General features: G+C 39.4%; 1 protein-coding gene across 4 annotated transcripts in view; it reads left to right on the top strand.

Annotated features, from left to right (window-relative positions):
* Positions 1-14,482, top strand: part of GRM7 (glutamate metabotropic receptor 7) — an 861,915-nt gene that overhangs the window by 547,310 nt on the left and 300,123 nt on the right. For all 4 annotated transcript variants that reach the window (XM_084765938.1, XM_084765937.1, XM_084765940.1 and 1 more), the window contains exon 5: positions 4,140-4,280. In XM_084765938.1, the coding sequence (XP_084622064.1) occupies positions 4,140-4,280 (141 nt within the window). The remainder of the gene's footprint in view (positions 1-4,139; positions 4,281-14,482) is intronic.

The raw sequence follows: 14,482 nt of genomic DNA, 5'->3' as shown, positions 1-14,482 counted from the left end.
CTTAAACTGTGCAGTTTTCTGGAGGATTGTCTTGTCAATTCCTCCTGTGTACCCACTGTACCTGGGAACTGAAAGCCTGCTATCTAGTATACCACTTTCACCAGAACACGCTCTCATTTAGTTAATATGACTTAGAGTCAAATCATAAGCCACTTAATTTTTACAGATGTCACATATTGGCCCAGGCTATGTCCACGGACATGAAATACTCTTCTAGACACAGACTTTCTGCACATACCTCATGTAGATCAAGGGATGAGCCCTCAAAAGTAGGATTCTAAGGAAGTTGCTGTTTGTTGGTCATTGAAATGCTATCCTCAGAAAGGCAGGTGTACAGAGATATTGATAAACATGTCTTGGTAAACAGGCCTCTAAATATCTGAAGTTCACTCTGTGTGGAAGACAAGGCTTGTTTGAGAGGTACCCTGTGAGAGTCTGATAGCTGGTACTGATAATAAATATTATCTACTTCATTCTGTGAGCAAAGCTCCAGTCCGTAAACGTATTGTCTGATTTTTTTTTTCTTTCTGGACATTTGTCAAATAATAGCAGCTAACCATGTGCATCCAAGTTCCAAAGATAGGAAAATATGAATACTGGTTGATGCCTGATTCTTTTTTATTATTATTTTAAGTGTGTGTGTGTGCGTGTGCATGTGCATGTGTGTGTGCTTGTGTGTGTGTGTGTATGTGTGCTTGTGTGTGTGTGTGTGTGTATGTGTGTGTGTGTGTATGTGTGTGTAAAAGGTGGTCTTTGTGTAGGTATGTGCATACAATTGCAGGAATCCATGAGGGAAAGAATCTTTAGATACCACTGGAGCTGGGTTTGTTAGGCAGTTGTGAGCCACCCATTGATTTTAGCATACAACAGCAATATGTGCTCTTCACCACTGAGCCATCTCTCCAGCCCCAAATTCCTGGTTCCTTAAGACTGTCTGTTCATTTTTTATGTGAAAAAGAGTTTATTTCAGTCCTCTTAAGTCAATCTTGTTTTCAGGAATGATGAAATGACATCAACTCTTAGAATTTTTATATAAGAAAATGTAGCTTTGAGTTGCAGGTGTACTAGTAGAAAACGTCATCCTATCTTACCCCAAATTCTCTTGATGGCCCAGCAGTCACACTCACAATCCTGAGCTCTTTAAGTTCTGCAGGAAATAAAACTATTTGTAATATAAGTAAGAATAATCCAAATCCATTAATTAGTAAGCAATCCTTGTAGCATACACTATCATCCTTAGGTTTCTGACAGTTATAACCACATATCATACTTATTTCATGAAGATAGTAAACAGACTATGCTAGATAAAAATACAACGTGCTTCACCTTATGATGCTCCAAGATTTGTTAGCAAGCATACCAGTGTAAAGTGTGATTATACAAAACACACCCAAGAAAAGCATTCAAAGTGAAACTATGGACAAAGTAACTTAAATGTGTTGTTATTAATTCAAATTTCATAGTTGACTATAACATTTGTAAACTGTGTTTGTAACAACAGTTTCTTGGAAACATAAATTCTTATCAAGAATGGCTCATCAAAAAAAAAAAGTGTATCCATTCTTTTTTTAAAGCTCATCCATTCTTATATTAAATTTAGCTTCCTAAAGACTTAAACTGCAAAGGAGCTACAGACCACAGTATAAACAATGATTTTCAGGATTTATTATTCATGTCTGCTATGCTAATGGAAAGCAGTTGCATGAATATACTTAATATGCACACTTCACATACAGTCATGAATTATTAATATGTTATACCTGTGAAATATTTGCATAGAAACGAAAATTACCTTGTCTTAGAGAATAACTATTCTACAAAGTTTTAATACATACATAAACCTGAATCTTACATAATGTAAAAGATATACCCATACATAGCTCTCTCCCTTTGGGGAATAAAAAAAATATGTAACCAAAGAGTAAAAAAGTAAGATTCTATCATTTATGATAGTATGAATTAGAGGCCATTGTGTTAGTTGAAGTAAGCCAAACAGTTATTTCAGTCATTGGTGTACTATTAAAGAGCTACTATTTTGCCAATTGAAACTAGACTGGTGATCATTTCACCAGAGGATAGGAGAGGAGGCATTTTCTAGAACAAGGTTGCATATCTCACTTTTTCTGCCTCATCCATAAACATTTCTCTTGGGATTGTTTGCTCATTGTGGAATAATTTCCATCGCAATAACTCTTACTTGTTTGCTCAAAAATAATGGCTGCTTGCCGCCAGTCTCATTAGTAGACACAGTCAGAGAATTTCTAGGTGCATCTCTGTCTAGATTTATCCCATGGGGTCAGACAAAGTGATTTATATTTCTGAAACTTAATTTACTTTAGCTAAACTTTACAATCCCTGCAAATGAGAAATGCAGGGAAGAGTAGGGTACAGACGATGGCCTCTAGACCTGAAGGTTAAGACAAAAATACGCAGATATGGGTGGAGTCAAGAAGAAAGATATGGCAATAAAACCCTACATAGTGCCAGAGGCAAAGATGTAGGACATCCCCACTCCCATAAGTTCCTACAACCATGTGACTATACCGGTTATCCTCTTAAGAGAGCTCTCAAATGCCAGACTTTCATTCATAGTGGTCCACCTGAGGCTTCCCAGTATATATTGTGTGTTAGATGTTTAATTCCTGAGCTGGGATGAAATAACTTCTCCAACTTCCAAACAGTTGATGCGTGTTAGATGAATGTAAGAGAGCTTTGTTTCCCTAAAGGTGTGAAATGCTATCTTTATTCTCCTTTATATTCCCATGCTTACTTGTGGTCCTTTTGTCATGTCTTGGTGTTCTCATTTTTTTTTCTGTGCCAGCTCCTCTCTTCTTCTATCCTAGGGAATTTAGAGTTGCGTAATCATGGCATATTCACTGCGGATAGCTCTCCTCTTCCTCCTTCCTGTCCTCCCACCCCAAGGAGTTAGACTTAATTTCTCTTTTTTCTCAGAACATTATGGCTCTTTTATATTTTTCAATAGTCGCTATAAAACAATTGGTGTAGCTTTCAGAGAAAATGTTAACACTGTCACTCACATAACAGACAAATTATCTTGGAGGGAAATATCACAAGGAAGCATAGAATTCCTCCTGAAGACCTGATAATGGCCAGATTAAATAGAAAGATACCACCAGCACTTAGATGAAATAATTTGCTTTTGTTTGCTTGTGTAGCTATTGCAACTCTGGATTTATATTCCCTCTTGTAAAGAGTTGTTATCTGAGGGTGTAAATATGGATAACTTTTCTGTGTTATAGCTTGCTGCTTTCCTAAGTTCCTTATGCATTCATTGGTTTAGTCAAGTGTGTTATTCAAGACATTTGACTTGGTCTTTCTCATTGCAATGACTCATAGACACAGCCCAGGACTCAGCAAAACAGCACTAAAAGACAAGAGATTCAACTTTCAATGGCAGAATACCAAATATCCATAATATAAATATCAGATTCCATACTGGGCTAATTTGAGGAGGTATCTGGGGCCAGGGCATTGACGGATGCAGAGAGCAGTGAATGCTGATGTTCAGCTTAGTTCATCCTTTTATTCTGCCCAAGCCCAAGGAATAAGCCTGCCCACAACTAAGGTGGTCTTCCCACTTCAACTAATCTAATCAAATAATACCTATTGCCGCACCCAGAGACTTGTCACCTGCATGTATGAGCTCCCTCAGTTTGATGGTATTAATCATCACAATTAAAGACATTTGTCTTTGGTTTAGCTTGTTAGAAATGCAATTTTTTTGCTCACTATGTCATTCCTAAGACCTTCAGAGTGAGTTTTACAGTAAAAATAGAGCTTGTAGAACACATCCCACCGTTACTTATTGAATTGCAGATCTTCCTATAGTTTAGCCTTTATATCTAACTCTACCTATATGTGTGTGCATATATATATAATACTATATAATATATGTTTGATATGTGTATATATATATATATATATATATATATATACACACATATATAATGTGTATTAGCGGATATGCATATGGATTTGATCTTCATCCACCTATTCTTTGATTGCCTTAAATAAATCTTCCACTCTACAACCTATCACTGGTCTGGTTTTTTTTTTTCCTTCTCCCTATATCAGCAGTGTTTCTGTGAGTTCTGACCTTCTCATTTAACTCTTTTTAGGGTTTGATGCATACTTCACATCCCGGACACTTGAAAACAACAGGAGAAATGTATGGTTTGCTGAATACTGGGAAGAAAACTTCAACTGCAAGTTGACAATTAGTGGGTCTAAAAAAGAAGACACGGATCGCAAATGCACAGGTAATTTCATTCCCGTTGTCATCCCTCTGTGACTTTTCCTGGCCAGCACTGAGACATTTGCACAGCAGACAGAAGCAAGCCTGGCTGGAGACAAATTGAAAGAGTAAATTGAAATTTACTAGATTGTTCAGAAAATAGAAAAGGAGCATAACTCCTGCAAGTCAAGGGAACTGGAGATAAGACAACATGCTTTTCTGCCTGTCCATCTCATTGTAATTGGCATTTGCACTGATTCTTGGGACCTCATTGATTCAAACACTTCTGTTGATAAATGTTGGTTCATTCCCTACCAGGGGAATAAAATCATTTTCATGTAAACAAATGGCCCTAAGATGTTTTAGACCAGGATTAGTGGTAACTGTTATCATCCATAGTATGTCTGATTAAGTTTACAGAATGCTTGAATTTATCATTATGACCATTTTTAATGATTTTCATAACGTACAATTGAAGGAGTCATTTGCTACTTATAATATGCTTAAAATATTTGCTGCTTCTCATACAAGCCTTTTGTAAATTTCTTTCCAATAAAAAGCATGTTTATAAGTTGATAAAGGGGGAAGCAGACATCAGTTTATTTAGTCATTTTACATATATTTATTGAGTAATCTCCTTTCTGCTCAGCACTATTCTAGGCGTGGGTGGTCTCATGGTGAGCCAAGCAGTCAGGGTCTTCACTCTCATGAGGCTTCGAATATAACATAGCAGTACGAGGAGGGCCTTTGGTATTGCTCTAGTGACTTTGTCATATAAACTAGAAGGTGAGAGCCGAGGGTAATAGGGACATATAACAGAGGTATTTCAGTTGTTGTTGAAGGCATGAGCTTTTTCCAAAGACTTCCTTGAGAGAATAATGTTTGAATCAACATCTGGAAATGAATTAGACAACAACCGATTGGCGAAAGAGAAAACAAGTGAGGAGTCACTGATAAAGAATACTTTTGCACAGATCTGCACAAGAAGATTGTTGTGGTGCTGAGGGTATAGTGCACAACAACAACAGCAATAAAATGGTGAATAGGTACCGGCGCCTTTGGGGGAGAAAATGGGGAATCTGGGGAAAATTAACGAAGCAAGGCTGTAGCTGTCAAAAGAACAAATGGTATGTTATGTTTGATCAAATTTGATGTTTATTTGTATCTAATCTTATACTTGATATTTGAGTGTTGTATAGCTATGGAAGGCTGAGTAGCCTCACTCTCCTCTCTAGTAGCTTTCCACATTAGTGAGAGTGACTTTCAGGTGTCTCCACAGCCTAGTGTGTACTCAATATGGTGATACATACTGAGGGCAAGGGCAGGGGAAAACTAAGGCAGTAAAATCTTTACTATACATACATGAGGATCAGAATCTGAGTTCCAGAAGTCATGTTAAAGAAAAGGAAAAGGTATAGTGACATGCACTTAAAGGCAGCACTGGAGAGGTGGGCACAGTCAGGTCCCTGCGGAGCATCAACTAGCCATCCTAGCCCAACTGTTGAACCCCGACCTTTGGGAGGCCCTGTATCAAAATGTAATGAAAACAGAGTTTAAGGAGAAATGAAACACAAGGTTGTCCTCTGACTTTTACACACACAGACACACACACACAGACACACACAGACACACACACACACACACACACACACACACACATGAACATAATACATACATACATACATATATACATACATACATATATACATACATACTTCACACACAAATACACACACGATGTTGAGGCCATCTTAGTTACTAGTCTTATTTAGTTCCTCCTTATATTTTTATCACCTAAATGTTGTAAATTAGGCTCCCCATTAAGTAACTGTTCATTAGGTAGAATGTGTATGATGGTCCATAGTATTTAGGATATCATGAAGGATTTGAGAATACTTAAGATCCCACTTTCTCTCAAAGAGGATTCTCTAGAACAGAGGATGTATGGTAGAGAGACAGGAATAAAAACACTGCAGCAAAATCAATAGGACACATGTATTGGAATCACCATGGCTTAACTAGAATGTCAGGGTAACCACATACTCTGTTCAGAACACGCTAGAAAACAGCACAGTGTCCTCAGAAACATAGTCTTTCTATTGTTGGAGAGAAAAGGAATAAAAATTGATTCAATGTTGACTAGACCTAGGTGACACAAAGCTTTCAAGTGGAAACTGAAAAAATTAGTTTGACATCTGGATAATTTGTCTGTAAGACAGGGAACACTCAAGTGTACGACAGTATGCAGATGATGGATGGCAGTTTCCAGAGTGTTTCTGACATCTGATGTTCCGCAGAACGGCTGGAGGTGGAGTGGATTGGCAGAGAGAGCTTAGGCTTGTTTCTGTCTAAGGGCAGGACTCGTCTTTTTGCATGCTCTAACCCAACATTGTCTATGGCTACCCACATCTTAGCGCTGAGCATGGAGATGAAATTTATCAAGAATATATATGGCCAACGTACCACCTAAGAGGGAAAATGCGTTTTTGTCCTACTGTCAAACTCTTTCCATGGTCACATTTACTAAATTACTGATGATCCAAAGCTATTCGCTTATTCTCTCCTCATGTATTTTTTTAATTAGGCAATGATTTCTCTAGGAAAGGAATGGATTACATAATGTTTTACATGGTTATAATTACACACACACAATTGTATTTACTAGAATGGCTTACTCAGTAGGGGCTGAGCAGTCTAACAGTGGCCGTCTGCACACTGCACAGACTCAAACCCTGGTGACTGCTCAGCCCATGGAAGAGGGTGCCTCTGTAATCCCAACGGAAGGACTTGGAAGGCCTGAAAAAGTCGTGAAGAGATGCTGGTCTTCAGCTCATGTGGAAGTTCAAACACACTGGAATCTGTTGTCTATCAGTAATGGCAGCAGCAGCAGCAGCAACAGCACAGATGCATTCTCTTGGGAAGAAACAAAGTCAAAAGGCAATGCTTTTTCCATTAACCTTTTTCTATCTGGACAACTTCTTGGAAGTTGCCACCGGTGGAGGGTCTTCCCCATTAGCAGTTTTCTGGGAACCTCCCTCACTGACACACCCAGAAGCATATCTCTTAGTTAATTCTAGAATCTGTCTGTCAAGTTGACAATCAAGGTTAGTCATCACACATTTCTTTCAGCTATCCCTGTAAGAAATGGTCTGCTGAGTGGTAGCTAATAATACAGTTCCTATTGCTCTTATTTTCCCAGATTTTGGATATTGATACATGAGATATGAAGGGTCCATGAGTGTTGTCTCCCTACACACACACACACGCACGCACACACACACACACACACACACACGCACTCATGCACGCACGCACGCACGCACGCATGCACGCATGCACACCTTTTCTTTTTAAAGTCTGTTGCTGCTTTGGTAGTATTTTCAAAACACACTTTAAAATATTCTGACATATAGACATACCTCCATTGTGGAAGTGGAAAGTAGTTGGAAAGCTATGTTAATTGATAGTCTAAAGGGAAAGAAGAAATAATGGGAACAGGTGAAAAGTAACTCCTTGGGGCCGTGATAACAAGCTAAATTAAATCAAGGCTATGGCCAGGAGAAGGAAGACTTGGTAGGCTTTAGCATAGGGAAAATATGAAGGAAAGCTTCTTGATGACTAAATTTTGAAACAGTAAAAAGAATGAATGTGTCAGAAAGAAGGAGCCACATGAACAGACCATGAAATTACCAATTTGACACCATAAACCAGCAGCATAGAGACAGTGGATGTTTTGGTATGAGGACCAAAAAACCAAAACACAGGCTCATTCATCTCTTCTTGTGATTGGGCTCTGGTTAAAAAACTGAGTCTTCTAAAATGATGATAGTGAATATGCTTAAACTACTATTATTTTCTTATTCACCATATAGCCTCTTAAGCTATAAGAAGTTGTGTTTCTGTATTAGCTCTTTGGAGTAAAACATGGACTCTGTCATCCTACCAACATTGGTAATGAACAATGAAACCCATAGCATTTGAATTAAACAGATTGCATTGGTAGTGCTCTGACAAAAGTTTCTAGGTTCCGTACAAGAAAAACGGCAGTGAAACAAAAAATAATTTTAAAAAAATGTTAAGAAATATAGACCAGCCTTTGCTACTGTATATTTTGGAGGATACTGTGTTACAGAAATTCTTACAGCAAATACCCTGAGAAGCCAACTAACCACCTGTCCCATAAATTACACACATTCACTTTCACTTGATATGTCCATAAGGCAAGAGAAACTTTTTTTTATTAATTTATTCTTGTTACATCTCAATGGTTATCCCATCCCTTGTATCCTCCCATTCCTCCCTCCCTCCCATTTTCCCCTTACTCGCCTCCCCTATGACTGTGCCTGAGGGGAACTTCCTCCCCCTTTATATGCTCACAGGGTATCAAGTCTCTTCTTGGTAACCTGCTGTCCTTCCTTTGAGTGCCACCAGGTCTCCCCCTCCAGGGGACATGGTCAAATATGGGGCACCAGAGTACATGTGAAAGTCAGTCTCCATTCTCCATTCAACTGTGGAAAATGTCCTGTCCATTGACTAGATCTGGGTAGCAGTTTGTAGTTTATGGCCTGTATTGTTCTTGGCTGGTGCCATAGTTTGAGCGGGACCCCTCAGCCCAAATCTGCCTATCATAATGTTCTTCTTATAGGTTTCTAGGACCCTCTGAATCCTTCTACTTTGCTCTTCTCCCATGCTAAAAGAAACTTTTTAACTGCTCCATATTTTTTTAAAAATTGTATATCTAACCCTCATATTTTGAACTTGAAAAGCTATCTTTCTCCTGCCATCCCTTGCAGTTATTTTCTCTGCTAAAAGCCAAACATTGGTAGCAAGTGATGTCACACATGGTTCCTTTTGGCTAGCATCAGGGAAAGGAATATGTATAAGATGGTCCAGGCTTTTGCAGAAGGCATGACCCCATATGATAGGTGTCAATGTCATTTGTGATATTTTATAGTAGGGGGTACATCACCCTGAGGAGACAGTGTTAGAGCCATACACTAGGAAATAGAACCTATTAGACAGTTTGAATCAGAACATGTCCTTGAGAGGCAGAAAGAGCATATGGATTCTGTTTATTGCTTGTACGTGTGGCTCCTGACTCTAAGCCCACCAACTGAATATGTTCTCCCTTGATACTTGGCTCAATATTGCCAACACAGAGATCTGGTCCAAGTCTAATCATACTGAGGATGATGGATGTGAGGAGATACTGAGAAGGAAAATGAAATAACATCTCAGGAAACAAATAAACATGATCTCCAATCAGGAAGATGTGTGTGCCATACAGTTATTGCCCTTAGAACCAATGAGGCTAGGGCCTGCATCAGTACCTATCCATGTATACCTAGGAAAGCTTGAACAATATTGCTTAACTTTTCAAAGATGTTCTTCATGCTTGAAAGGAGGAAGGAAGAAAAGCTTCTGAAGCTGCTGTGGGGATTAAATTACATGATTCAAGTGTAAAATCCGAAGTGACATTAACACATGGTCCCAATTCAGCATTTGCTAACATTACTCACCACTCAGGCTGAATGCAATTGCCTGTGAAAAATTCATGATTACCCTATTGTTTATGTGAGTTCTAAGAAAGAGAAGGCCGTATATAAAAGTCCAACAGGAAAATGTAACCAGAAATTTGACTAAATGCAAAGGTACAGATGGGAGCATTTCAGGAATGTGCATTCTATGGTGCTGTACTGAGGTGCAAAAATGTTTGCAGACAGGCATGAGGTCATGCTACAGATTGAGTGGAATAGAAAACTCAGTGTCAAAGGAAATGTAGCACCAAGACACAGTGCATATCCAGCCATTGTCTGGCACTGAGCTGCTGGACTCCTCATTTCCCAGATTTTCCCTTGTTTTCAAAGAGGACCAGTGTATGTTCCAAGTCTCGGCTCACAAAAGCATCCTTCTCACTCAGTAGGTTCCAGGAATATGAATGTGTTTGCCTATGGCAGCCATAAAAAAAATCTATCTGTTGTGTCTTGTGTCACACACAGAACATTTGTCTAGCTAACATTGCTGCTCTGCCAGGTGCCACTTTGTGGACCCTGATTCATCACAGTTACCTCCTCACTGAAAGGAAGGAACACAGCATTTAGGAATCCATCACCTTGTGAAGAGACAATTTGGCTGTTAGAGATTTGTTTTCCTTTGGATATGACAAAGGATAAATAAAGGAATAGAGTCTTGTCCCAAAGCAACTCCTTGTCTTCATTGCTTGTGTTCCTTTTCTTTTCTTTTTAAAAAGCTAAATACTTTATTTATGTATTCTTATACACGATCTTTTGGTCATATCCTTTCTCCTCCCTAAACCCTTTCCAGTTCCTCCTCACCTTTAAATGTTAACTCTGTTTTTGCTGTCAGCTTTGTTTTTCTCCATTAATTAATTAATTTTTTTTTTGCTTACATCCTGGTCACAGCCCTGTTCCTCTCCTCCAAGTACCCCTGCATACAACGCTTTCCCCCATTCTTCCCTCTAATTCTCCTCAGAGAAAGGGGAGGCCCCCATGATCACCAAACTGCCCTGACACATTGAGTCCCTTTGGGGCTAGGCACATACTCTCCCACTGAGGCCAGACAAAAGAAATGGGATCCAACAGCAGGCTTCAGAGTGAGAGAGGGCCCAGGCTCCAGTTGTTGGGAGATCCACCTGAAGACCATGCTGCACATCTGCTACATGAGTGCAGGGGGCCTAGGGCGAGTTCTTGCATGTTTGATTGGTGTTTCAGTCTCTGTTAGCACAGAATAGGATAGTTGACTCTGTAGGTCATCTTGTGGAATCCTTGACCCCTTAAGCTCCCTCAATCATCAACCCCTGCCCAAACTCTTCCATAGGCCTCCCTGAGCTCTGCCTAATGTTTGTTTGTGTGTCCCTCTATGTATAACCATCGGCTACTGGTTGAATCCTCTCAGAGGAGTGATCCTAGCCTTCTGTCTACAAGCATAGCTGACTAACAGTAGTAGTATCTAGGACTGGTTCTCTCTCATGAGATGGGTCTCAACTAGGGCCAGTCCTTGGTTGGCCACTCCCTCAATCTTTGCTCCATCTTTGCCTCTGCACATCTTGTAGACAGGAAAAATTTTGGGTCGAAGAAGGTGGATTGGTGACCTCATCCCTTCCCTGGAAGTCCTTCCTGGATAGAGGACATAGTAACTTCAAACTACTTATCCCCTGCTGCCAGAAGTCTCAACTAGTGTGACTCCCATAGACTTCCTGAGGTCCCCACAATCCTAGCTCTCTAGCATACCCCAGAGATGACCCCATCTCAGATTTATGTTCTTTCACCAGACCCTCTTTCTCAGGCTCTCCCTATTCCTAATCCTCACCATTAATGCTCTCCACATTCCCTCTCTTATGCAATTCACTCCATCCATCCACCTGCAATGCCTATTTTATTTTCCATTCTGGGTGAGATTCAAGCATCCTTTATTGGGCCCTCCATGTTACTTAGCTGCTTTGGGCCCATCCACTTATAAGTGAGTACATACCATGCATTTCTTTTTGGATTTGCATTACCTCACTCATGATGATATTTTCTAGTTCTATCTATTTGCCTGCAAATTTCATGATGTTCTTGTTTTTATAGCTGAGTAGTACTCTATTGTGTAAATGTGACACAATTTCTCTAACCATTCTTTGGTCGATGGACATCTAGGCTGTTTCTAGTTTCTGGCTATTATGAATTAAGTTGCTATGAATATAGTAGAGCAAGTCTCCTTGTGGTATTATGGAGAATCTTTTGGGTATATGTCCAGAAGTGTTATAGCTGGGTCTTGATGTGGAACTATTCCGATTTTTCTGAGACAGTACCAAAGGGATTTTGAAAGTAGTTTGCACTCCCGCTAGCAATGGAGGAGTGTTCCCCTTTCTCCACAACCTTTTATTCTTCTCTGATACATTACATCCTGACTGTCAGTTCGAGGTCAGCCTGGTCTACAAAGGGAGTTCAGGACAGCCAAGACTACACAGAGAAACCCTGTCTTGAAAAACCAAAAAGAAGAAAAAGAAGAAGAAGAAGAAGAAGAAGAAGAAGAAGAAGAAGAAGAAGAAGAAGAAGAAGAAGAAGAAGGTTTTTAAATCTGCTTTGATGAGAAGCAATGAAAACTCATTTTTTTATTAATTCATTCATATTCTATCTCAATAGTTATCCTATCCCTTGTATCCTCCCATTCCTCCCTCCCTCCTGCTTTCCCCCTACTCCCCTCCCCTATGACTGACTGAGGGGGACCTCCTCCCCCTGTATATGATTCTAGGGTATCAAGTCTCTTCTTGGTAGCCTGCTATCCTTCCTCTGAGTGCCACCAGGCCTCCCCATCAAGGGGACATGGTCAAATATGGGGCAACAGAGTTTGTGTGAAAGTCAGTCCTCACTCTCCATTCAACTGTGGAGAATGTCCTGTCCATTGGTTAGATCTGGAACAGGGTTCAATGTTTACTGCATGTATAGTCCTCAGCTGGTGCCAGTTTGACAGGACTCCTGGGCCCAGACCGCCCATCGTAATGTTCTTCTTATAGGTTTCTAGGACTCTATGGATCCTTCTATTTCCCTATCCTCCCATGTTTCTCTCACTTAAGAGTCCCAATAGGATGCCCTCCCCTCTGTCCCACTTTCCTGATAATTGAAGACTTTCATGGGACATACCCCTTGGACTAGTATCCAGATATAAGTGAGTATATACTATTTGAGTCTTTCTGCTTCTGGGTTAACTCACTCATTATGAGCATTTCTAGTTCAATCCATTTGTCCACAAATTTCAGGAATTCCTTCTTTTTAATAGCTGAGTAGTATTCAATAGTGTAAATATACCACAGTTTCTTTATCCATTCTTCTACTGAGGGACACTTAGGCTGTCTCCATGTTCTGGCTATTATAAATAATGCTACTATGAACATGGTTGAGCATATGTCCCTGTTGTGTGGTGGAGCTTCTTCTGGGTATATTCCAAGGACTAGAATATCTGGATCTTGAGGAAGCCCTATTCCCAGTTTTCAGAGATAGCGCTAGATAGATTTCTATAGTGGTTGTACTAGTTTTCATTCCCATCAGCAGTGAAGGAATATTCCTCTCTCTCCACATCCTCAGCAGCATGTGGTGTCACTTGAGTTTTTGATCTTAGCCATTCTGATGGGTGAAAGACAGAATCTCAGAGTTGTTTTGATTTGCATTTCTCTGATGACTAAAGACATTGAATATTTCTTTAAGTGTTTCTCAGCCATTACAGCCCAGGCCTTAAGGTCAACAATTAATAAATGGCACCTCATGGGGCTGAGAAGCTTCTGTAAGGCAGGAGACACTGTCAACAGAACAAAGCAACAGCCTACAGACTGGGAAAAGATCTTCACCAACCCTTCATTTGACAAAGGTCTAATATCCAAACTATATAAAGAACTCAAGAAATTAAACACCAGCAAACCAAATAACCCAATTGAGAAGTGGGGCTCAGAACTAAACAGAGAATTCTCAACAAAGAAAACTCACTCTTACTCTTTCCTGAAATCTTCAGTAAAGACTTACTATATATAAACTATGGGTTATTCCTTATGATCAAATAATTTAGAATTCTATATTAATATGACTTTGGTATTTTTAATCACTTGACAAATCTCTAAGTAATAACTTTGTTAGAAGTCTTTTTGTTGTTGCTGCTTGGATCATCTACTCGCCTGCCTTCCACTTTTGTAAAAAAAAAAACTGGAGATACTTCAGATTGTTTTAAATTTTTGTTTGCCTATTTAATAGCAAATGTTAAGAACTAAATATATCTAGACCATCACATAATTTTTAAGGCATACAAATTTTGACTTGGTGTGGCATTTTACAGGATTTGCTTGGATGACTTCACCTGTGTGGTTTTGATGGATGAGGTGACAGTTATCTTAGGATTCCATTACTCTCTACATTGAAATGATATGAATGTTACATGAGAAATCCTTACAGGCATTAGAAAAACCCTAAAGCCTTTGAAAACATGGGGATCTTGAGTAAATTTTATATGAGTAAGTAGAAGATGAGAATGTTTCTAGACTTTCATTTCCCATCAGAATTTCATTATACATTAAATCTTATTACCTGCTATGCCAATTCTTTGTGTTGAGGTGCATATCAACATATGTTGTATTCTTGTAGACTCCAGGGGTCGATATCAGATCAAATCACTCTCCTCTTGATCATTTGAGACAGAATAACATTCACAGACTGGCTTCACTGACTGGAGTCAGTGTCT

The sequence above is a fragment of the Acomys minous genome (assembly GCF_964271855.1).
Source record: "Acomys minous genome assembly, chromosome: 17".
NCBI lineage: Eukaryota > Metazoa > Chordata > Mammalia > Rodentia > Muridae > Acomys > Acomys minous.
Note: the sequence above shows the minus strand (reverse complement) of the source record. Positions and strands in the feature narration are given on the sequence as shown.